This window comes from Gorilla gorilla, chromosome 12 (assembly GCF_029281585.2).
Source record: "Gorilla gorilla gorilla isolate KB3781 chromosome 12, NHGRI_mGorGor1-v2.1_pri, whole genome shotgun sequence".
Classification (NCBI taxonomy): Eukaryota; Metazoa; Chordata; class Mammalia; order Primates; family Hominidae; genus Gorilla; species Gorilla gorilla.
The window spans coordinates 128,670,935-128,697,310 of NC_073236.2; the positions used below are offsets into that span (position 1 = coordinate 128,670,935).

The 26,376-nt window shown below is 35.3% G+C and overlaps 1 protein-coding gene and 1 non-coding gene across 4 annotated transcripts in view; one reads left to right on the top strand and one right to left on the bottom strand.

The window, feature by feature from the left end:
• ROCK2 (Rho associated coiled-coil containing protein kinase 2) overlaps positions 1-26,376 on the top strand; it is a 167,500-nt gene that overhangs the window by 97,757 nt on the left and 43,367 nt on the right. For all 3 annotated transcript variants that reach the window (XM_055377492.2, XM_031007925.3, XM_055377493.2), the window contains exons 5-8: positions 11,350-11,610; positions 20,486-20,630; positions 23,446-23,584; positions 25,729-25,820. In XM_055377492.2, coding sequence (XP_055233467.1) covers positions 11,350-11,610; positions 20,486-20,630; positions 23,446-23,584; positions 25,729-25,820 — 637 coding nt within the window. The remainder of the gene's footprint in view (positions 1-11,349; positions 11,611-20,485; positions 20,631-23,445; positions 23,585-25,728; positions 25,821-26,376) is intronic.
• LOC115933695 (U6 spliceosomal RNA) lies at positions 13,215-13,321 on the bottom strand. The gene has a single exon (XR_004069549.2). It is a non-coding gene; the product is annotated as a U6 spliceosomal RNA (small nuclear RNA).

Consider the following 26,376-nt stretch of genomic DNA (forward strand, 5'->3'; position numbering starts at 1 on the left):
CAAAGTGACTGACTTATTTTTATTTATTGTTTTATTCAATGATTTTGAATATTTTCACAGAGTTGTACAACCATCACGATTACCTAATTTTAGGACATTTTTCTCACCCTCCAAAGAAGCCCTGGACCAATTAGCATTTATTCCCCCAATTCCCCCTGCCCCCCTGCCCCCCTGCCCCTGCCAACTGCTATTCTATTTTATGTCTTTATGGATTTGCCTATTCTGAAAGCTTCCTATAAATCAATCACACAACATGTATGTATGTCTTTTGTGACATCTTTCACCTAGCCTAATGTTTTAACATTCATTCATTCATGTTATAGCATGTATCAACACTTAATTTCTTATTATGGTTAAATAGTATTCTGTTAACATGGTTGTACCACACTTCGTTCATTCATCACTTAATGGACATTTGTGTTGTTTCTCCTTTTTGACTATAATGAATAATGCTGCTTTGAGTGTTCTTTCATAAGGATTTTGGTACATATGTTCACACATTTCTTTTAGGAATCTACATTGCAGTGAAATTAATGAGTCATCGGATATGCCTATAATTAATTTTATTGGATTATTTCAGTTTTCCAAATCTCAGCTCTTATTTTTAAATGACTATTAAATATTTAATTGTATTAATGCCCCCATAGTTACTATACTTTTGTTAGAAATATTACTTTTCATTTTTGTTAATATAAATTAGCCACAGTAATAGGTCAAATCTTGGGCCTATCTGTATTTCTTAGAAATATATTATTAGGGTGATTTCTGAATTCAATAGATAAATATTGACATATTTTAAAAACTTTTATTCTTTTGCGGGTAGAGAGGACTTTGTCTTTTTAAAGCCATTTATATATCCAGTTTGCTGTGTTTTTCTAGTGTTCTTATTTTTATGGCAAATGCTTCCTTGCTTTCCTTTGTAGTTTTATCACCCAGATGTGTACCCCTAAACACCTTAGTTTAGTTTTGGCATTAAAAAAAAATTTAAGTTCAGGTATATCTTTTAAATCTCTCAATGTAGAGAGTTTCCCTCTTCTTTCATTTACTTTTGTCCCCAGGTTGAAGAAACCTGGATTCTGCTGATCTCTTCTTGTGGTGTAGTTTAACATGTTTCTCTCTCACTTCTATTTTTGTAAATTGGTTGTTAGATATAGAGGCTTGATCAGATTCAGGTTTCACTTTGGAAGGGGACGGTGTAGGACTACTTCATAGGCCACCTATAAGAAGACTAATGTCTGGTTATCTGGTGTGTTACCAGCTATTTGTGCTCAGTGTCTTGATATATCATTTATTAAGATTTGTAAAATGACACTTCAGTTCAATCATTCCTCCTTGGTTATAGTGACTGGAATACTTCTGTGAAGAAAAATATTTCTCTGTTTACTTGTTAGTTACTCAGGGTGCAGTTCACACTGGAAGGACAGGATAAATGCTTTATTCTTTTATTGTATTTACCAGTTTTCAAAATAAGGGTGACCAATTTTGGGGGAGAATCAGTTTGAACTCATGGACTTAAAACCTGTGTGATATGTTTCAGTCCTTTGAATATCTTATTGATGCTCAAATTGTGGTACCTTTGACCAGTGGGATCAGAATGAGGTTGGTTTCTGAAGCCTTTAACGAAGCCTTAATAATCTTTGATAGCTTGCTTGCAATGTGATGTAACAGGGTGCTCCAGACCTATCTTAAACATTTGCTGCTCTTGATGTGTAATTAACTGTGCTTGTAGGTCTGTCTTTTATACATGTGTGAGTTTTTCTTTACAATAGATTCCTGGCATTGGGATTGCTAGGTCAGATGGTATGCACATTTGACATTTTGATTGATAGCACCAGATTGCTTTGTTAAAAAATTTTTCTTTACAAGTTTACATTATCTTTGTACAATAGATGTTCTCTTTCACCACAGTTTTAGCAAATACTTGATATTGTAACTATTTTAAATTTTTACTAGTTGCATGCTTGAGAAATAAGGTGTTAACTATGTTAAGTTGTACTTCCTTGATTACTTACGAGATTCAGCATCTTTCATATGCTTATTAATAATTTATATTCCTTATACATTAAGCCTAAAATATAATTTATATTTTTATAAATTTATAATATAATTTTATAAATAATACATAATTTATAATATAATTTATATTTTATACATCAAGCAAAGTATAAGGAATATAAATTTCATTGCTAATGTATAAGGAATATAAATTAGTAAGCAAATGAAATATGCTAATCTTTTATAGTGCACTGAAAAAGATTTCAAAGTAGTGTAAAATTTAAAGTAAATGCTATTTGCAATAATGTGATTTTTAAAAGTGGGATACTGAATTTGATTTACTAATATTTTGTTAAGTAGTTTTGCATCTATGTGCATAATGAGATTTGACCTTTAATTTAATTTAATTATTTAAACATGGGCTCTTGGTTTTCTTATTACGGTAAGACTACTCTAATAGACATAATAGGGAAGCATACTACTTTTTTCTGTGCTTTGATATAGTTTATATAAAATATAAACTATTCATTTCATGAGGCTTGAATGAACTTACTTGCAAAGCTTTCTAGAAAAAAATTCTTTTTTTTTTTCTTTTTTCCAGAGACAGGATCTCACTCTGTTGCCCAGGCTGTATTTAGTACAGTGGCAAGGTCATGGCTCACTGCACCATCAAACTCCTGGGCACAAACAATCCTCTCACCTCAGTTTCCCAAGTAGCTGGTACTGCAGGCATGTACCACCATGCCCTGGCTCATCTTTGGTAAAGACCAGGGTCTCACTATGTTGCCCAGGCTGGTCTCGAACTCCTGGCCTCAAGCATTCCTCCTATCTCTGCTTACCAAAGCACTGGGATTATTATAGACATGAGCCACTGCACCCAGCCTAATGATACATTTTTCCATTTTAAAAATGTATTATGATAAATTTCAAATATATCCCAAAGTAGAAAAAAAAAGTATATTGAATCCCCATGTACAGTTCACCCAGCTTCAACAATTACCAACCATGGCCAATCTCATTTCATTTATGCCAGGAATTGCAAACATTTTTTGGTAAAGGGCCAGATGGTAAATATTTAGGCTTTGCAACCTAAGAGGCAAAGTTGAAGATATTACATAAGTATTTATATAATGAGAAAACAAATTTCTGCACAGTTTTTATTGATAAAATTCAAGAGATAATAAATACAATTTTAAAAATACAGGTCTACTAATGACAAGAATGAAATTCTTTTCTGGATGTTTGCTCAACTGGGGTCCACAATTAGTGTTTCCTATCATCAAAATTAAGTGCAAATACTCATCTGTTAATGCTGGTGTATAAAAATATTTTACATATTCATCTGTGAAAATGTCCTTTCACACAGCTAGGTATTGCCACGTACTATAATTATCTACTAATGTATGATTGTTTTTTAAAAGTTGTAGATTTATAGAAAAATTGAGCAGACAGTATAGAGTTCCTATCTATCCCCAATACAGTTTTCCCTGTTATTACAAATATATGAATGAACCAGTATTGATACATTAAACTGAAGTCTTTATTTAGATTTTTAAAATTTTTACCTATGTTCTTTGTTTCAGGATCCCATCCAGAATACCACATTACATTTAGTTATCGTGTCTTCCTAGGCTCTTCTTGGCTGTGACAGTTTCTCATACTTTCCTTGTTTTTGATGAGCTTGACAGTTTTGAGGAGTACATGAATTATACTGTAGGATGTAGATGCTCCTCTGTAGGAATTTGTCTAATGTTTTTCTTATTAATTATACTAGGGTTATGGGTTTTTGGGAGAAAGACTGCAGAGTTAAAGTGCCATTTTCATGCTGTCATATCAGGAGTACATACTAATACATTATTTATGACTGTTAATGTTGACCTCAAGCATATAATTTTGATTTACCATATTTATCACTTGGATAAGGCGTTTTCAGAAAATTTTAAAATTCTTCTTTTGATAGTTACAGGTTAATCATTTCTAATTGAAGATTAGATAGAAGAAGCCCCTTGATTGGAAAGTTCAAATAGATTTTGAAATATGGATATTTCCATTGCGTTTACATTTGGGCCAAAAATGCTGCTTCAAAATGAGGAAATTAACATTGATACATTACTGATTAATATTCAGATCCCAATCAAGTTTTCACCAGTTGTCCCAGTAATGTCTTTTATAGCAGGAGGATCCAGTTTCAAACCACATCACATTTATTTGCTTTCAGTTTTGAACATTTCTTCAGTCTTCCCTTGACTCCTCAACCTTTTTGGCTGTAATATCCCCCACTAGGCTGCCCCTTTGCTTGGATGTCCTTTGGACCCTGTTTGTGTTACCAACCACAGGTTCCTAGGATCCCAGGCACTAGAAAGTGAAATGAGGCAAGAAAGTGTCCCAGACAAGGCTTTATTCATGGCTGATGTTAGAACACAAAGGAGAGCACTGGAGAGAGAGTTCTCCAGCTGGCTCCCTGAGGACAGGTCTTTTTGTTGTTTTAAGAACCGTGATGACATAAATAAGCATGAGATACTTGAATGTCATTACATGTGCAGGGTGGAGCACAAGGTGTGCAGGCGCAGTGAGAAATCATGGTAGTACACACATGGCATGATAACAAAATGGTGAATAAGCTCCTCCCTGGGTGGGGAGTTTAGTATTGTAAGGAGGCAAGGGGTAGAGATTAGCCATTCTTCTGGTCTTATGCACATGTGGGTGATAGGATTAACTCCCTTGAGTAAGACTTAAGGTGGGATGCTGTGTATTTTAGTTTCTTCAAGATCATACTTCAGTGAGTATGGCACTTGATAAGATTTAGGGTGGGATTCTGCTTATCTTGGTTTCCTCAAATTCCAGCCATCAGCTGGAAGGAAGGTCAAGGTAGGGGTAGAATCCCGTCCCTCCTCTGTCTCACTTGGGCTTTGGTATCCCATGGCACCCATCCTCACACGTGAGTGGTCCTCCTTCCCTTCCTGAGCTCTGATACCCTCTGTGCGGCTTGACTTCTGACTCCTTTTATAGTATGTTTTGATGAATAGTAATTCATAATTTTAATGCAGTAAAAGTTTAATCAAACTTTTATGGTTAATGGCCTTTTGTGTTCAGTAAAATTTGTCCCTACCTTGAGAGCATGAAGATATTGTGCTATGTTACCTTTCTGACTTATTTTTTCCCTATTAATCTGTCCTATCATAGTCCATTAGGGCTCCTATAACAAAATACTATGAACCAGGTAGCTTATAAACAACAGAAATTTATTTCACAAAGTTCTGGATGCTGGGAAGTCCAAGATCAAAGTCCTGGCAGATTTGTTGTCTGGTGAGAATCCACTTTGTTATATATGGCACCTTGTCTCTGTGTCCTCACACAGTAGAAGGGGGTTAATAAGCTCCCTTGGGCCTATTTTACAAGGGCAGTAAACCCATTTATGATGGCTGACTTCATGTTATGCTAACAGGGTGGCTCAAGTGACCTCCATGACCTACTCATTTTCCCAAAAGCCCCTTCTCCTAATACCATCACCTTAGGATGATGGTGTTATACCGTCGTTAAGATTTCATGTGAATTTTGAGGGAACACAAAACATTCAGACCATAGCACCTATGATCAGCCCAGAATGGATTTTTTAATAGTGTTACTTAAGGATTCAATTTTACGTGTTTCCATATGGATATTCAGTTGTTCCAACATTACATATTGACAGAACTTTCTGTTCCCCACTGGTGTATGTTAACTCCTTATGTTGTCATGCATTTATCCATCTGTGCATAGATCTGTTTTGGGGTTCTGTATCTCACTGCATCATTTATCTCTTCTTGCCACCAGTAACACAATACTTTAATTAGCTTGGCTTACCTTGCTTGGTATTTATTGGAGTTTCTTAGAATTATGGGTTTATAGAGTTCATCAAACTTGGAGGTAGTTAGGCCATTATTTCTTTAAATGTTTTTTCTGTCTCAGCTTCTGTCTCCTAAGACCCTATCCCCTTTCTCAGACTTCAGTTACACATGTGTAATCTGCTTGATGTTGTCCCATAGGTAACTGATACTCTTTTTCCCACCAGTCTTTTTTTCTTTGCATGCTTCATTTTGTATAGTTTTTTTGCTATGTCCTTAAGTTCATGGATCTTCTCTTCTACAGTATCTACTCTAACTTCAGTCCCATTCTATTTGGCTTATTTGACTCCACAAAATTGTTTTGAGATTCATCCATGATGTATATCAATATTTCATTCCTTTTGATTACTTTTATTACTTTTTATTACATATATCCTTGTAGGGAGATGTGACAATTTATCTGTTCATCTATTAATGGACATTCAGGTTTTTTCCAGTTTTTCTCTCTTATAAATAAAACTACATTATTATTTCTGGATTAACTTGATTCTTTGAAAGTTGTTTTTAAGCTGTGGTAAATTTAGAGTTGTCTTTACTCTGATGGAAAATATATACGGTATCTCCTTTCTGTTGTTCTAGTGGCTGTGTTTACCATTTTAACATGCACATTTAAGTTTTCAAAATTAATTTTATTGAGGTATAATAACCATACAACTTTATTGAGGTGTGCAACTTTTTATACCTTTGTAAGACAACTTTATAATAGAACTTTATTGAGGTATAATATGCATAGCATAAAATTCACCTGTGTGAAGTGTATGCTTTAGTGAGTTTTAGGAAATTTATAGCATTGTGGAACCACCACTACCATCTGATTTTAGAGCATTTCCACCATCCCAAAGTGGTCACTTGTACCCTTCAATGACATTTCCTATTACCCTCTGAGCCCCAGGCAACCATTAATGTGCTTTCTGTCCCTGTAGGTTTGCTTTTTCTAGACAGGTCTTATAAATGGAATCATACAATATGTTATCTTTTGCATCTGGTACTTTTTCCTTAGGATACTGTTTTTAAGGTTCATCCACATTGTAACATTTGTTATACTTCATCCCTTTTTAGTACTGAATAGTATTCCATTGTATGGTGTGGTATAATAAATAATATATCTAGTCTTTGTTGCCATTTATGGCACAGAGCTTCAAAAGCCCTGGAATTTCCTGAGTGATAGGAGTGTCTTTGTTACACCAGTGAGGTGACTCACGTGTCCTCCTGATAGCTTCAGGATGAGGGCTGACCACTACAAAAGACCAAACACATGATTAGAAGATTAAGGCTTTTAGCTGCCAGACCTCCCGGGAGAGGGAGAAGGAGATGTTGGGGGAGGATTAGAGATTGAGTTTAATCATTCGGCCAGTGATTTAATTAATCATGTCTGTGTAATGGGGCCCTTATAGAAACTCTGGATACTGACACTCAGTGGAGCTTACTGGTTGGTGAACACATTGATGTTCTGGTGCCAGGAGAGAAATGCACTTTTATTCTACACAGAGAGGGTGGAGAAGCTCTGTAATCTCTTCCACACTTTGTCCTGTGTGCATCCTTTATAATAAAACTGTAATCATAAATATAGCACTGTGCTGAGTTCTGTGAGTCATCCTAGTAAATTGTTAAGCCTGAGGAGGTTGTGGGAACCCCTGAATTTGTAGCCAGTAAGTCCAAAATATAGGGAACCTGGGGATCCCCAAAGTGCAGCTGATTTCTGAAGTGAGGGAAATTTTGTAGACGACTGAGCTCTTCACTTGTGGGATCTCATACCAAGCCTTGATGGTTAATGTCAGAATTGCATTGCAGAACACCCAGTTGGGGTGGAAACGGTATACAGATGTACTCCATGTTATTTGCTCATTTACCGGTTATTGGACATTTGAATTGCTTCCACTTTTTGGCCATTATGAATAATGAATAATGCCGATATGAATATTTGCTTATTAGTCTTTGGTGGATATATTTCATTTCTTTTAGGTAGGTACATAGGCGTGGAATCCTTGATTGTTTGCTACATTTATGTTTAACTTTGTAAGACATTATCAAACTGCTTTCCAAAGTGGTTGTGCCATTTTGCATTCTCATCAACACTTAACTATTTTCTGTCTTTTTTAGTATAGCTATTCTGATGGGTGTTAAGTGGTATGTCATTGTGGTTTTAGTGTGCATTTCCCTAATGACCAATGCTATATATATATCACTTGTAAATATTTCCTCCCAACCTGTGGTTCATCTTCTCATTTTATTAATAGTATCTTTCAAGCCAGAAAATTTTTATTTTGATGAAATACCATGTATCAGTTTTTTATTTTGTCAGTTGCGTTTTTGGTGTTATATCTAAGAAACCTTTATCTAATCTAGGTTCATTAAGATATTCTCCTGTGTTTTTTTAAGATTTTTGTAGTTTTAACTCTTAAATTTAGGCCTATAATTCATTTTGAATTAATTTTTGACTTATGGTGTGAGGTAAGGGTCTAAAAATATTTATCTTTTTGGCTGTAGCTATCCAGTTGTTCAACCTTTTTTTGTTAATTATTTTTTCCCTCATTAAATTGCCCTGGCACCTTTGTCAACAAATTTATTGGTCATAAATACAAGGATTTATTTCTGGGTTCTCAGTTCTATACAACTGTGTTCAGTTGATCTATGTATCTTTTCATATGCCAGTACTCATATCTCACTTTGTTGCGCAGACTGGAGTACAGTGGTGCAATTGTAACTCACTGTAAACCTCAAAATCCTGGGCTCAAGCGATCTTCCCACCTCAGCCTCCCAAGTAGCTGGGACTACAGGTGTGCGACCATTCCTGGCTAATTTTTAATATTTGTGTAGAGACACAGTCTCACTTTGTTGCCCAGACTGGTCTCAAATTCCTGGCCTCAAGTCATCCTCCCACTTAGGCCTCCTCAAGTGTTGGAATTACCGGCGTGAGCCACCGTGCCTGGCCAGTATTGTCTTGATTATTGTAATTTTGTAGTAAGTTTTGAAATTGGGAAATGTAAGTCCTCCTGCTTTGTTCTAGTTCCAGATTGTTTTGGCTTTTCTGAGTCCTTTGCATTTCCAAATAAATTTTAGGACCTGCTTGTTGGTTTTTGGAAAAGACCCACTGGGATTGAGATGGAGATTGCATTGAATATAATGATCAATTTGGGGAGAGTTGCCATTTTGATAGTATTGATTCTTCCAATCCGTGTACATGAGGTGGTCTCTTCATTTATTTTCATATTTCCTTTAATCATTTAAACATGTTGTACACCGACACACACAACACACACACACACACACACACACACACACACACACACACACACACACACACACACACACTTTCTCAATTTGGTAACCAGCCTTATCATGCTTTCCTATTTCTTCCTTCTCTTCATCCTGATGCCTTCCATTTTAAAATTATGTCTCACATAATCCTCTTACTTGGATTTATTCCTTTTTTCCCCCCTAGTCAAAGTCTCACTCTGTCGCCCAGCCTGGAGTGCAGTGGCACGATCTCGGCTCAATGCAACCTCTGCCTCCCGGGTTCCAGCAATTCTCCCACCTCAGCCTCCCGATTAGCTGGGATTATGGCATGCGCCACCATTCCTGGCTCATTTTTGTAATTTTAGTAGAGATGGGGGTTTTGCCATGTTGGCCAGGCTGATCTCAAACTCCTGACCTCAGGTGATCTGCCTGCCTCGGCCTCCCAAAATGCTGGGATTACAGGCATGAGCCACTGCTCTGCCCAGCTATTCTTCATTTTGTCAAACTATATTCTTGAATAATTTTTTTGAAAATGGTCTGTCAATTATAAAATTTCATTTTGTCATCTCCTTTGTTTTCTTGTCTGCCATATTCTAGAATCAAAATTATTTTCCCTCAAAACTTTGAAGATATAGCTATGTTGCCTTTTATATTCAGTATGTTGGCAGAGAGGTTTGTTGCCAATATGATTTTATGTTTTTGTATATATGGCATTTTTTGGAAACAGGATTTTTCTCTTGGATTTCTGAAAATTTAGCCCTAGCTGTGTAAAGTATCAGTTTCATTTAGAGGTTTTCTTGATCTTAGATTTTTAACTTTACTCATTTCTAGAAATTTTTGTTTACTATTCCTTTGTTGTTCTAGTCTACATACTCTCTAGAACTACTTTTAGGTAGACGTTGGTGCTTTTCTGACATTGCTCTGTATTTCATCTCTTACTCCTTCAGTGTGTTCAGAGAACATTCATTTTCTCAGTTTTCTAACTGTAATGTTTGTCTATCATCAGTCATATAGTGAATTCTTAGACTTCAGGGTTTTTTTGGTCCTCATATCAGCCTAATGTTTAATTGATGTGACATCTGTTACCCTTTTGAGGGTATCGATTTTACATATATTTTTTGTTTTCTTTTGAGACAGAGTTTTGCTCTTGTTTCCCAGGCCGGAGTGCAATGGTGTAATCTCGGCTCACTGCAACCTCCGCCTCCGAGGTTCAAGCAGTTCTCCTGCCTCAGCCTCCCAAGTTGCTGGGATTACAGGTGCCTGCCACTACGCCTGGCTAATTTTTTATAGTTTTAGTAGAGACGGGGTTTCACCACGTTGGCCAGGCTGGTCTGGAACTCCTGACCTCAGGTGATCCACTTGCCTCGGCCTCCCAAAGTGGTGGGATTACAGGTGTGAGCCACCATGCCTGGTTGATTTTACATTTTTAAAGCTGTCTTCGGTTTGTCCTATTAGACATTTCCTTGAGTATTATTTTTGTTTCTCAAATTGCTGTTTTCTCTATTTCGTGATGTTGGTTTTTCTCAAATATTGATTCTTAGTTTTATCTTTTCCCTGTTTGTCTGTGGAAGACTTGTGTTTGCATTGCTTGTTTCTGGGAGGGGTGTGACATACTGTTTGGTAGAATGTACAGATAGGTTTTCTTCAGACATTGTGGTTTCTCTGTCTGTTTGGGGGGTCAGTAGCAACCTGGACTGGTATCTTCTTTCTCTGGTCCCAATGCTACTGCTACAGTCTCAGTACACTGAATGTCTCTTGTTTATCATGAACAAGGTGATGGGGAAGGGGAGAGAAGAGTTTCGCCTCTTCCAAATATGGCTACCAGTGACTCATTCTTTCCATTGATATGGGGCTTATTCCCTCTTCTTGTATCCGTTGAATCTAGTATCTCTAGATTTTTTAAAATTGTTCCTACCTCCTCTGCTCTTTTCTGTGTGAGTTAGGTGCAGTAGTTTGTTCAGTTTCTATTTAAATAGTTTCTTTTGTATTGTGTTCTCCATGAGGGGAAATATTCATTTATGCTTGAATAAGGTACCCATATAAAAATTTTGTCTGATACTGTTTATCCATTACATGTGCCTGAGTCTAAAATAAAAGATCTCATAAAGTTTAGTTTTGGTTATAAAATAGTTTTCCTTTTTCAATAGTAATAATAGTTTTTTTAAATTTTTGTTCTGATTATGGTTTTTGGTTTGGGTTTTTAAAAATTTTTCCTTTTCCTTTTGTTTTCCAGCTTTTTTATGCCTTTCAAGATGATAGGTATCTGTACATGGTAATGGAGTACATGCCTGGTGGAGACCTTGTAAACCTTATGAGTAATTATGATGTGCCTGAAAAATGGGCCAAATTTTACACTGCTGAAGTTGTTCTTGCTCTGGATGCAATACACTCCATGGGTTTAATACACAGAGATGTGAAGCCTGACAACATGCTCTTGGATAAACATGGACATCTAAAATTAGCAGATTTTGGCACGTGTATGAAGATGGATGAAGTAAGTAAGCAAATTATTTAAAACAATAGTGTTTTGAGGGACAGAAATAAATGAAATACTTTAAATCAGGTCTTCATAGTTTTGAACAAAGGTAAATTTAGTTTTCATAACTGTATAGCACCCAAACAAGATATAACCAACTTGAAACATTTCCTTAACCAACTTAAAACATTTGTTTTGTAATCATTTATGTAGCTGTAGAGTACTTATCAAGAGAAATAAAAACTTAGCTTAGTTATCTTCCTCATAGACTGTTGACAAGCATTTGCTACCAATCAAAACCGGTTCATGTGTATAATCTAGGTGAAGAAGGACACAAAATCTAAATTAAGGTAAATAGGTATTTTCACCACCGTTGTTACTTCTGCATTTTTTTCTTTAAGAGGAGGTAAAAGTAAGTAAAGAAATTTATGTTACAACCTCCTAGTCACTCCCTCTGCATCAACCACACAGAATAAATTTGGGGACATCATCTGTTGCAATGCTTTACCTGTTGATCAATTCATATTATGATTAATAGGTTCAGTGACATTAACCTCGTAGCTAATTATGATACTGATTTATTTTGGTTGTAAAATTTATATATCTTGCCCTTTTCTCTGTAAGTGTGCAGTAAGTAATTCTTGATGGAGAGGGATCGGGTTCTGTTTCCTTTGTATTACCCTGTTGGACCTAGGAGTCGACTTATAAATGTTAATATATATTGACAGCAAACTGTATTTCATCTTTTGTATGTTTTTTATAACTTTCCAGTATGCTTATAACGCCAATCTTATTTCTTGGTAGTTACCTAGTCAAATGTTTATTTTGAGTTAAGGTAATTTTCTCTCTACCTCTTAACTTGTTCATGCCACCTGTATGACATTCACTTTTATTGATCATTCTACCTTCATCAGCATTCCAACTTCTAAGCTCATCTCAGATTTTACCTCGACTTTAAGGTTCCTTCTGATAATCCTGACCTGACTGATCATTCTTTAATGTCATAATGTCCATAATTTCCTCACATAGTCAGAATTTGTGCTATACTTTATGGGCCATTTTTGTCTATCTTAATCTATCCAGCTAGAACTTAACATCCCTATATATTTTTGGTCTTTTTGATAGAGTCTGTTATATTCTGCAACCCTTAATCAATGTTTAATAGGTGGAGTTTTTTATTGTACCCAAAGCTCCCTCTTGTGGTATTTGGTATAATATAGTGTGAAATGATTAACAGTGCAAATTATCTTTAATGAAAATGAAGTATGAAATAATTTCCTAATAGAATGCTAAACTTGTGTCTGCTATACATAAGAGAAGATGTTTTTGTGTTGTACTTCCATGAATGTATTGCGATTTTCATTAAACCAAAAACTTTTGGCGCTAGGGTACAGACAAATAAATCATACCACATGTTTTTAGGGAAGATAAGGGTGGTTAAGGAGAGAAAGGTGTAGAGAAGAAGAATATGGGGAACGGGATAGAATATGGTACCTACAGAATAATTGTATAAGCATGTAAGCAAATACTTAAATTGTCTCTTTATAAGGCAAAGTAAAACATGGCCTAATTTTGTTTACTATTTTTACTTTTATTTATTTTTATTATTTTTAATAAATTTAAAAAATATGGACTGCTTCAAGAATTTGCATGTTATGCTTGTGCAGGGGCCATGCTAATCTTGTCTGTATCATTCTAATTTTAGTATATGTGCTGCCTAAGTGAGCACGGTTTACTGTTTTTAAACTCAGATACAGACAGTTGAGTTAATTATACTCTTTGGTTCATAGTTTATTGTCATGAGTAGTCAACACGAAGGCCTCATCTTGCTTTTATTTTATATTTTCCTCCATTCAGTTTCTGTCTCATTCTGTCTTTCCTCTCCCTAATAGATAGCTAGTATATGTTCACCATACGTTTTTGCAGATTATTAGTATAGTGTACATATATTTTGTTTGCTGTTGTTACTCAGCATTGTTTTTGTATCTCTCCCTGATGTCAGTTAGTTCATTGCTGCTTTCTGCTGCTTAGTATTCCATAGTATCTATCAATCAATTTACCTTATTATTCCTTGGATGTTCGATTTCTAGGTCACCTCCAAATCCCTGCTAACAACAATACTATCTTGAACATCTTTATATATGTCCCATGTATATGCTGACAGGGGGTTCTCTAAATATAAACATAGAAGTGAAACTACTACATCAGAGGGTACATAAAGAAAGAATTGCCCGATCTCCAGAATGGCTGTGAATGTTTGTAACTTCTTACTACTAGTACATGAGAGATCTTGTCTCCCCATATCCTTGCTAACACTTACTATTCAGTTCTCTAAGGGTTACCAGTTCCATTGATATACAGTAGTATCTTTAAACAATTATGTTCATCTTATTGGACTAAGGTTGCCAAGAAAAAAATAAATAAGATTTGTAAAAATTACATTAATCTTTTTTTGTTGTTATTGTAGACACGATCTCCTCTATTGCCCAGGCTGGAGTGTAGTGGTGTAATCATAGCTCACTGTAGCCCGAAACCCCTGGGCTCAAGGGATCCTCCCTCCTTAGCCTCCTGAGTAGCTGAGACAACAGGCGTGCACCACCATGCCTGGTTCATTTTTTTATATTTCATAGAGACAATATCTCTCTATGTTGCCTAGGCTGATCTCAAACTCCTGGGCTCAAGTGATCCTCCTGCCTCAGCCTCCTAAAATGCTGGGATTACAGGTGTGAGGCACTGTGCCTGACCAGTTATGTTAATCTTGTAACTAATGATGACAAACCTCTCTTCATATATTTGTCAGTCATTTCTGTTCTGTGAATTACCTGTTTATATCTTTTAACTCTTTTAAATTGGTTTCTTGTTTATGTACAGGGATTGCTTATATAATCTAGATAGTGATTCCATAGATATTGCTGATATCATCTTCCATTGTGTTACCCATCTATGCCTTGCTTTGTTTGAATAGAACTTCTTCATTCTGATATAGTCAAAGATGTTTTTTTAACAAATACTGAACTTTTAAAATGTTGTTTTACCCCAGATCTCCATTCCTCAAGCAATACTAAGGATAATTATACAATGTTTAAGAACAAAAGAGTTTTTTTTTTTTTTTTTTTTTGAGACGGAGTCTCGCTCTGTCGCCCAGGCTGGAGTGCAGTGGCGCGATCTTGGCTCACTTCAAGCTCCGCCTCCTGGGTTCACGCCATTCTCCTGCCTCAGCCTCCCGAGTAGCTGGGACTACAGGCGCCCGCCACCACGCCCGGCTAATTTTTAGTATTTTTAGTAGAGACGGGGTTTCACCGTGTTAGCCAGGATGGTCTCGATCTCCTGACCTCGTGATCCACCCACCTCGGCCTCCCAAAGTGCTGGGATTACAGGCGTGAGCCACCGCGCCCGGCCCAAAAGAGTTTTTTATTAAAAACTATAGTATATTGGATTTATAATTTTCTATTAGTTTTTAACATGAATAGTCTTATTGCAAGTTTAAGGCTCAACACTTCATGTGCCTTTGTTTGATTTTTGTTACTATACCAAAGCCATTAGAAATGTCTATAGTTTTGGCCAGCTGTGGTGGCTCACACCTGTAATCCCAGCACTTTGGGAGGCCAAGGTGGGCAGATTGCTTGAAGCCAGGAGTTCGAGACCAGCCTGGGAAACAAGGTGAACCCCCGTTTCTACTAAAAACAGAAAAATTAGCCGGGCGTGATGGTGCATGCCTGTAATCCCAGCTCCTTGGGTGGCTGAGGCATGAGAATTGCTTGAACCCAGGGGGTGGAGGTTGCAGTGAGCCGAGATCGTGCCAGGCCATTGCCCTGCAGCCTGGGCGACAGAGCAAGACCCTGTCTCAAAAAAAAAAAAAAAAAAAAAAAAGAAATGTCCATAGTTTTATTCTCATCCACTTACAGAAGGGACTGTGACTTGGTTTTATACAGCTTACATGCCAAAAATAACTTTTACATTTTTAAAAGTTTGTTTAAAAAAAAGAAGAAAAATATGTGACGGAGACCCTGTGTGGCCCACAAAGCCAAAATATTTAGAGTCTGGCCCTTTACAGGAAAAATTAGCCAACACTTTATCTATAATATAGACATATATGCTCAAATTATTTTTCAGCCATCCTGACTTCCTGTAAAATGTTATGCCATGGATAAAAGCAAAAATAAAATACAACTATAAACTTACAAGGACTAAAATGATTTGTCACTATCAGAATTAAGAGTAATAGTATCTCATTAAATTATATAATTGATAAATTGTATATTACACAACTTTGTGGATGCAGTTGCCATCACCCTTATTCTCTCAGAAAAAAAAAAAACTTATCTAAATGTGAGTGAGAGTCACATTGTAAGATATTTATATGTAGATGTGTCTCAGTAATAGTTGAGAGCTACTGCTATGTTGGGTGTACTCTTTGCGTGTCATGCATTTTATAGCAACCTTTACCTCCTTTTAAGACTACTTTATATGTTAGTATTTTAAGTTACCTGAAGAGGCCAGGCACAATGGCTCATGCCTGTAACCCCAGCACTTTGGGAGGCTGAGGTGGGTGGATCACCTGAGGTCAGGAGTTGGAGACCAGCCTCGCTAATATGGTGAAACCTCATCTCTACTAAAAACACAAAAATTAGCCGGGCATGATGGCGCGGGCCTATAGTCCCACCTACTCAGGTGACTGAGGCAGGAGAATCGCTTGAACCCAGGAGGCGGAGGTTACAGTCAGCCAAGTTCGTGCCACTGCGCTCCAGCCTGGGTGACAAAGCGAGACTCTGTCTCAAAAAAAAAAAAAAAAAAAAAAAAAAAAAATTACCTGAAGACGATTTTTATCCATTAATATTCTAGCATATACCATTTGACTAAATAGAAGATATAATTTTTAAAAAGCTAACTGGTAGCTTTTCTTTTTAAGTAATTTTTTTAAAAAAGGTATGCATTTTCAAAAGGTTTCTCAGATTATTTTAAATGTATCATATTAAATATGTATTTGCTAAATGTATTTGATGTATTATGGCCCAAAATATCATAAATTCAGAGAATTTACTGAAAACACTGAATTTACTGAAAAGAGAAGAATTTCCTAAAACAGAAGCATTCAGTGATTCTGTTATTAAAAATTCCATTTACAGTTTTTTTTCCCACCTTTATAGGAAGCATTTCAGTTGTGTTTAGACCAACTCCAAGATTTCTGATTGACCAGTTTTGTGTTTTCAGTAAGTTATCTCGATTTATGATATTTTTTGACCATGATGACACATCAAATATATTTAGAAAATACACATTTAATCTGATACATTTAAAATAAAATAATTTGAGAAACCTTTTGAAAATGCATACTTGATTATCTGGCTCTCCAGCTTAATACCCTTCAGTAGATTTCTGTCATCTACTGAATTAAGTTCAAACTCCTTAGCTTGTCACATGAAATTTCTTCTGATACGACCCCCTGCCTGCTTTTGTACCCTATTCTCTATAATTTGACAGTACTTTATGGCTTAGAAGTCTTGAGTTACGTGTAGTTCTTTCTGTACTATGATATATCATGATTCTTGGCCTACATATATGCTGTCTAAAAATCTGCCTGGAAAATTCTTATTCATATTTTGAAACTCAGTCCAAAGTTTGCCATCTTGTGAAAGCTCCTTAGGTTGACTTCTTTGTCCTTTCCACATATCCCCCTTTTGGAGCATTTTCTTATTTTTTGACACTATACAATGTTCAAGACTTGTCTTATATTTTCTCTGTCTCACCTCTGGAATCACCTACTTCTCCAAGAAGCTCTGATTCTTTTTTTTTTTTTTTTTTTGAGACGGAGTCTCGCTCTGTCACCCAGCCTGGAGTGCAGTGGCGCGATCTCCGCTCACTGCAAGCTCCGCCTCCCGGGTTCACGCCATTCTCCTGCCTCAGCCTCCCGAGTAGCTGGGACTACAGGCGCCCGCCACCACGCCCGGCTAATTTTTTTGTATTTTTAGTAGAGACGGGGTTTCACCATGTTAGCCAGGATGGTCTCGATCTCCTGACCTCGTGATCCGCCCGCCTCGGCCTCCCAAAGTGCTGGGATTACAGGCGTGAGCCACTGCGCCCAGCCTGATTCTTTTTATTAAAGAATGGTATTTATAAATCAATAATTGGGTGCTAGATGTGCTCATTGCTTCTGGACTGTCATTACTTCTAGGCCCTGTCAGCTGACAGAGTTAGGGGGTATATATTGTATATACTAAATGTACTAAACCATAAACCACATGCACACATGTTTATATTTAATTCTGTATATGTCTGTATATATGGCATATTAAAAATTAGGAGCTCATACTGATAACTCTGATTCAAGTCCAGCACCACTGGGTTTATTCTTGTCTCCCTCCTTTCTTTTTTGTAATTTCTTTCGTGAACAGTAAAACTCTTGGCTCTTATTATCTGCAATATATTTACTTACCAGTTCAACCCTAGTATACACATAAAATTATTTCAGAATTGTCAGTCCTTACCCCTGTGACAAACAGATTTGCTAACCAAAATATATTATTTTTGTACACTTCTTTCTGTTTTTAATTAGTCTTACAGTATCGTGTTAAGATGTTATTTTCCAGAGTTACTTAGTTTATTTTGTTTCTTTCTGCCTTCTCTAATGTGGTTATGTTATTTGTTTATAAAACAAGTTCATTTCTTGTTTTTTTGTGTTGCATTTAGAGTTCCCCCCACATCCTGATTGGTTTTAATGTTTATTTTTTTTTTGGATACGTGAAGTTTCCTCTGGTTTTAGGAGATAGAGCCATGCAAAATGTATGCTCAGAGAAGAGTCACTTGCTCCATATTCCCATACCCTGTTCCCATTACTCCCTTCTTTCCATCCTTTGCCCACCCACCCACTGTTGGTAAACCAATCTCTTTAGTTTTTTACTTATCCTTCTCACAGCTCATTTAAACAGGGTTAGAGACTTGTTATAAATGTAGATTTCATATTCATATAATTTGAGGGCTTCCACATAAGACAACTTTTTAAGTATTTTTAAATATCATTTTCAAATGTTTGTTTTAAAAACTTCAGTATGCTAGCCAAAACTTATGGTTAGAACATTAATTTTCCAAAAGCAGAGTGTTATTCACATAGTTTAGTATGTGAATATAATTTACTATTAGTAATTACTATATAGAATATAATAGTTTATAACCAATAAAAATCTTTAGTTCTACCCAAGTATTTATTCTGCGAGTGGTTATTCACACTGATATGCAGCTTATCCTTCCAGTCTTCATTGTGTAGAACTTTACATTTAGTTGATTTGGATTTCGCTGCATTTCTTGAACAAGTTTATACCGGGTTGTTCCTGTTTCTTTATGCTCTTTTTTTCTATCTAACCTGTCGTACCATCCTCTCTCCTTTAAACTCTAGCTTATCCGTCCTTTACAGCCTAACTTTATGCCAATTCTTTCTTATCTTGCCCTTTCTTCTCCTTCCTCTGAACCTTTGAATGCTAAGTAATTTTTCCTTTGGTTGCATGTGTGTGTTTGTGTTTGTGTGTGTGTGTGTCTCCAGTAAGTTGGTTTTAGTAGCTAAGTCTCATATAATTTTTTAAAAGCTTAATTTCTGTGGATGTATGTGAAATAAGGAAATTTTCTTTAACCTAATAAGCCTCTATTGAGTTTTTCCCCCAACAGAAGTCTAGACTATAGGACAGTCCATGATAAAAATTAATTGTATACTCTGCCTTTTGAAGTCAGGCACTGTCTTGTTCATAATTTGTCCTTTGTAGTAATCCACACAAAGTGTTACTCCCATGGTTTGCTCAATTATTTCCATAACATTTATTTTTAAATTTCTATTCACAGTAAAATAGCTTTTATTCTCTATTTGCTATATATGTGAGAAAATAAAGCCATTGAGTTAGTTCTGCCAATTTGAGAATGAATGAAAAGATTTTTTCTATAACAAGTTTTATATAAAGTTACATAAATTAGGTTTACAAAATGTGTTCAACCTCCTTTTCTCAAGGTAGCCATAATACTCAATATTAGGTAGTTTGTATAGCTTCCTTATGAGGAATGTGGGCAACACACTCTTTACTGGGCAGGTAAAGGAAATAAAGGGCACTTAATCTCTCAAATCATTGCAAGTTGGACAGAGCTAGAGGTAAAGAAATACCATTTAGCACCATACTTCTCTAGTCATTTAATTTTGCAGCATGCAGAGACACACACCCCTATAATGGTTATTGTACTTGTCAAAAAGACATCAGGGAGGGATTATTTTATTATCTACTGAAACTAAACACAAATAAGTGGTTTTTAAAAATCATCATGCCAAATATATTTGATGCCACAGCTGCATATTTCTAAATATATAGCTTGGAAGTATAGCTTTCACACTTCTAAGATCTTTTAATTTAAACATTTGATCTATTTCTTCATTTTTTTTCTTGGTAATACAAGAGCCAATTCTTTATTCAATCTCCAAACTGGGGCCCTTTGTTATCTTAATTGCTTCAGTTTATTCTGGAAATATGAAAGCTTCCTTTCTCTAATGATTCTTTTTCCTAGGTCAGTGTCCTTAAGACCACATTTTGTACTAACCTCATAACTATAGTGTAAGAAATAAGAAAAAGAAAAGTTGTTGATTTGCATGGAATCTCCATTTTACCAAACCTTTTTCTTCTTTCATTGAGGAAGCCTCCTGTATTTTAGAGTTCACAGTTTATTCCTATCTCCCATAATTTAGGCATTTTAATGCATTTTCCAGTGTATTTATTCTCTGTATCCTGAAGTCATGTCAGCAGTAAAGTTCTGTTGGTTAGCAATATGTAATCATTGTATATCTAGTAATAAATGGATTCATTGCATTTATAAGTGTGTGTTTTTACACTGAACTGTTTTTTCTTTATCTCTCCTGTTCATGCAGACAGGCATGGTACATTGTGATACAGCAGTTGGAACACCGGATTATATATCACCTGAGGTTCTGAAATCACAAGGGGGTGATGGTTACTATGGGCGAGAATGTGATTGGTGGTCTGTAGGTGTTTTCCTTTATGAGATGCTAGTGGGTAAGTAAATATTTTAACTTCTTTTTTCAAAATGCTTCTTATAATACTTTATTTCAGTCAAGAATTTGAGAATATAAGGAAATTAATTGCCTTTGTCGTAGGGAAGAATTGGATTTCTGGAAACTTTGAATTAGTAGTATCTGATAGGGCAGACGGTTAATTGGAAAATTAATACCAAGCCTGATACTGGCATGGTGATTAAATAGAATAAGTAGAATGTAAAAAGAATTAAAAATATATCACCAGGAAATATTTCTCCAGCAGACATTTTTGAATTAAAATATTAGAACAAGAAGCAAGTTTACAGCTTCAGTGGGCCTTCATTCTAAGATTTTCCTTCTTTTTTTTTTTTTTTTTCTGAGGCAGGGTCTCGCTTTGTTGCCCAGGCTGGAGTGCAGTGGCATGAATGTGGCTCACTGCAGCCTTGACCTTCTAGGCTCAAGTGATCATCCCATTTTGCCTCCCGAGTAGCTAGGATTACAGGCACATGCCACTAAACCCGGCTGATTTTTCTCATTTTTTGTAGGGAGTGGTCTCATCATGTTGCCCAGGCTAGTTTCAAACTCCTGACCTCAAGTGTTACTCCCACCTCAGCCTCCCAAAGTGCTGGGATTTTAGGCATGAACCACCACATGTAGCCCTCTAAGATTTTCTTGATCAATCATATTTGTTATAATATTTAAATATAAGACTTAATATTTGTCCCAATAGTAGTAGAGAAGTAAAAATCTCTTTAGTTTATGTAATTACATAATTGATTTCGTAAACAACTGTATTCCTTCCATTTACTTCTTGCATATATATTGTTTGTAATTCTCGTGAAATAAATTATAAATACAGTGTTTACCATTTGATTATCAAGATAAATATATTTTATAACATTTCAGTTTTAGAAAACTCAGAGACAAATTTAGTTATTTCTTCTTTTTTATGACCAAATCAAAATTTGAAAGGCTGAAGTATTTCAAAACTTTCTTTACATCATAGATTTCATTCCTAAGGTTTCCCATTTGTAAGTACTGGGGTCATAAAAATACTAGTACCTTCTGGCTAAGGAAGCCAGTGACGTGGCATGGGGATGAGGGTTGAAAATGTAGTTAAATCCACTTTCCAAGGCAAGTATGTCAAGGCTAATAACATAATATGGAATTAATTAGAGTTAAAAATATACTTTTTAGAATTAGAGAATATATTTTCTAAAAGATGAGCCTAAAAGAAATGGTAGTGTAAAACCTGTATGATAAAAGACTATGGTTATTGCTAAAAAGTCAGAAATTTTCGGTAAATTGCAAATTTAAATAATAATTACTCTTGAACTTTTTTGTGGCATAAATTGCTTTCTCTTGATGACTGTCTTGTGTATGTAGCATTGATCTTGTTATGCTTTGTTTCATGTCATAGTATGACCTACTTCATTTTGGGCCTTTCAAAGTGAGTCTGTTTGTACACATCATATGGTCCCATGTAGCTGTCTGTTCTCCCATCTCTGGCCTAGGTTGTGTCTTGTAATCTTTTGAAAATAGAATATATTCTCTTTTTTGCCTAGACACGCTTTCCTAGGGATTTACAAAATAAGGTACTTGAGAGGAAGTAATTTGGCTTATTTGATGAAGAGGCCATTTAAATTCTCACGACTGCCAGGCTGGGTGGTGCTAGCTCAGCTCTTCAGGAGGCTGAGGCAGGAGGATCACTTGAGCCCAGGAGCTCAAGGCCAGCCTGGGGAACATATGAGATACTGTGTCTAAAAAAGTAATAATAAAAGAGTAAAATTAAAATAAATAAAAAATTTTTAACATAAGAAAGTTTAAAAAGTTAAAAAATAAATTAAAAAAATAAAAAATAAAATCTTGAATTCATCACTCCCCTCCACCTTTCTTTGAACACAAACAAAAATAACTACCTGAAGACATTTTTTGAAGTTTTGGATTGGCTGATTTGGGAAAGTCAGGTTTTCATTAAAGTTACTTGTAGTGTAGGTGTACTGGCAGAGCCTGTAACACTTGTGGCTTTAGCTGAGTACTGGCCAAAATGGTGCCTTCAACATTTTCCGTCTTTATACTTGCTTCAGTGCATCTATTACAGTCATTAGTAAGAACACTGCATGGGGAGACCATTTCTTCCCTCTTTCAACTCTAGCTATATGTCATTTTAAGCTAGTCACAGTCTGTCTCTCTGGGCCTGACTTCCTCTTATGTAAAATAATAGAGCTGGTTTAACTCTTGCAGCAGCCCTGTCTGGCCTATCATGATGTAAATGATTTAAATCTGTGCTGTCCAGTGTGGTAACCATTGGTTACAACATGACTTAAAATGTGGCTAGTATAACTAGGGAATTGTGTTTTTCATTTTATTTAATTCATTTTAACTTTAAATTGCCACCTATAGCTAGTGGCAACTGTGTTGTATAACATATCTCTAGAGAATGATTTCAAAATGCTGATCCAGCCCAAGCATTAAAGGACCCTGACTGATCTGACCCCACATAGGAACTCTTTCTCTTGGACTATTCAGTAAAACATTTCCTCTCTTAAATTTAAAAAAAAAAAAAAAAAAAAAAACAACAAATTCTGGAGTTATCATTGATTTTATTTTGCTTTTAAGGGATGAGGGATCATTGGTGGTGTTAAAATTTAAATATATTCTTTGTTTTAGAATATAACAATATGTCTGTTGTTTTGACTGGGACTCTGTGCCCATAGAATATTTGGTCTTCCCTGCATGTGACAAATTTAAACTTAACATATTTAAGTACTAGGTGAAAAGTGTTTCCTTTGCATTCTCTGTTACATTCAGTATCTTCTTTCTTGAAATTTTAGGGGATACTCCATTTTATGCAGATTCACTTGTAGGAACATATAGCAAAATTATGGATCATAAGAATTCACTGTGTTTCCCTGAAGATGCAGAAATTTCCAAACATGCAAAGAATCTCATCTGTGCTTTCTTAACAGATAGGTAATGTACATTGAATTTCTTTGTAGAGAAGCCCTTTATGTTAAATTTATAGAAATAAAAGCATGCTTAGCTTATTAACATATGAAATCAGTCTGCCTCTCATTACCCAAGTAGCATCTAATTCTGGGTTAGCCTTTTCCTTCTGCTAAGCCTGGTGTTGGGCTACCTTGTTGTTATGTGTGTACAGCCCAGTTGTAATCGAACTCTAACCTTAACCCTCATGTCTAAAAAGGAAAAAATAGAACGTGGTAAAACAATGGATTTGAAAGAAATAAAACTTTTGTGTTGTTCACATTTTATCCTCCAAGCTGGTTATTCCATATTACTCTTATATAACTTTTGAGAGTATTTTGTGTAGATAAATACTCAACAGGTTATAATCTTAAAAACTATTCGTGTTAGACTTGGGAGTGCTTCCTTCCCAACCCTTTGTAATTTGCATTTGAATATGAGCAAGACTATCCTGGAAATTCTTTACTTTTAAAAACAAAATAGATGAACAAAGGTGTGAAAACCTGCCCCCAAAAGAGAAGCTAGAAAACTATTTGATTTCTCTTCTTTGTTCACCCCATTCCATTTTTTTCTAATGTCCCATTTTATATTTGTGATAGGAGTCATCCTGTCAAAGGACCAACATATACAAGAGGATGCTCACACCCTCGTTCAAACTTACACATCAGCTTTATGATCTTGGGGAAATTATTTTTACTTTTTTGGGAAATAATTTTACTCATCCATAAAACAGTGGGCTCAAATTACAAAACTAAGAGCATTTCTAGCTTTAAAATGCTAAGATTCCTTAGCACATCTTATTGCTTATTAATTTGTTACAAGCATTACTGCAGTGACTATCCTCACACATTCATCTCTGCATACTTTTTATAGGATAAAATCTTAAAGGTGGAATTCTGGGATACACATTTTAAACTTAAGTGATGTTACAAAATTGATCCCCAGAGAAGTTACATCAGTATGTATTTCCATTAACAAAATTGTTTTCTTCTCGTCAAACTGAACATTGTAAAATGTTTTTTCTTTTTTTCATCAAAGAGGATAATTATTTTTATTTGTCAATCATTTGTAGAATAAAACTTTAATACCTGTCAGTTACATGGTTGACGAGCAGTTGGTGCTGATAAACTCAAAGTAAAATGGAAATGACGATTTATATATTAAGACCTGGAGATGAGGAGATGTTATCTTTGAAAAGAAGGAGAGACACCTCTTTCTAAGAGGATAGGGTGGAAGAAGAACATAGCCTGTATGATGTTTGATGTGGGCACTGAGCAGGATTGGTAGGGATGGTCATAATTTGTGCTGGATGATAAATTGTACAACAGGGTACACCTGTTTTATGTTAATGAGAGGAGTGTTATTCATGAAAGATTTGAATTAGTCATGGGGCAGGGGTGTGCAATCTAAGGAATGATTATAGGTGGAAAACTGATATTTTGAAAACGAGTTAATGCCGTAAATATGGCTAGGAGCACTTCCCCTTAAGGTCTACAGTTTTCCTATTTATATTAAACATAGCTCCAGGGCCTTGTATAACACAGATGCTCTCTATTTCCATACAGTCTTCATTGAAGACTCAGAGGGTCAAAGAATGAAATTCTTTGTAACATTTTTCATATATGCAGAATGATAACTTTAATATACATGTAGAGATATACTTTACCAGAATAAATATGGATAGCTTCAAACATAATATATGCATTCTCTTTAGGAAAGGGAGAGATTTTTAAAGTAATATTTCTATTAGAGAAGTTTTGAATAACTCTTCTCTGCCGAAAGTTAGACCTATGTCTGTTTATATCCTGAAGTTATTGTCATTCAGTCGTGGCACACGCAGGTGAATTTTTTTACTTGATAGTCTTAACGTACTTTCATTTGATGCAAACTATAGACAGAAACATTTTACTTTTCATGACATTTATTGTGCATTACAGTTTTTTAAATCTGTCTAAAGATATCACATACTGTAACTTGGGATTGCTTATTTTTGAGAAACATTTAAGCTGAAGCTTTTAATACAAATATCTCAAATTTACTTGAGATCTTTATTTTGGTTAAACTGTTGACATAGAGTTAATCTTTTTATTTTATAATTTTTAAATAATACAATCTTTAACTGCATTGTTTAGGGAGGTACGACTTGGGAGAAATGGGGTGGAAGAAATCAGACAGCATCCTTTCTTTAAGAATGATCAGTGGCATTGGGATAACATAAGAGAAAGTAAGTCAATAAACCTAAATATTTTCATTCCATCACATTCTGAAACTCATAAGTTGATTCCTTTTTTGAAATAACAAGCATATTTGATAACACTTAATGCTAACTCATTTTTAAATTGAGAAATTTCATTTCAAATTTGTTCGTGGCAATATTTATAACAATATTCCTCAATATCTTTGCAAACTATTAGCAATATTTCTCAACACTTTTACAATAAACATTACACATTTCTTAATTTGCCAAGTTAAGCTTTGTAGATCTCAATAATTTTCAGAATCAAGGGAATGCAATCCTTTAATTTAAATGCGTTTGACTTGATAAATCAACAATTATTTATGGAGACCATACTCTGTTAAATATTGCTGTAAGCATAGTAACTTATTTTTACTATGTATATATGACATTGATTCATTTTAAGGGTAAGAAATATTTCTGTTTCGAGATTGTAGAAAATGGAGGTCTCTAAATTCTGTGCAAATTATTGCTGCTTGTAATTTTTAACAACTAGAATAGTATGTTGCTTTCCTTGTTTAATCTATATTTAAAAGTGATCTAA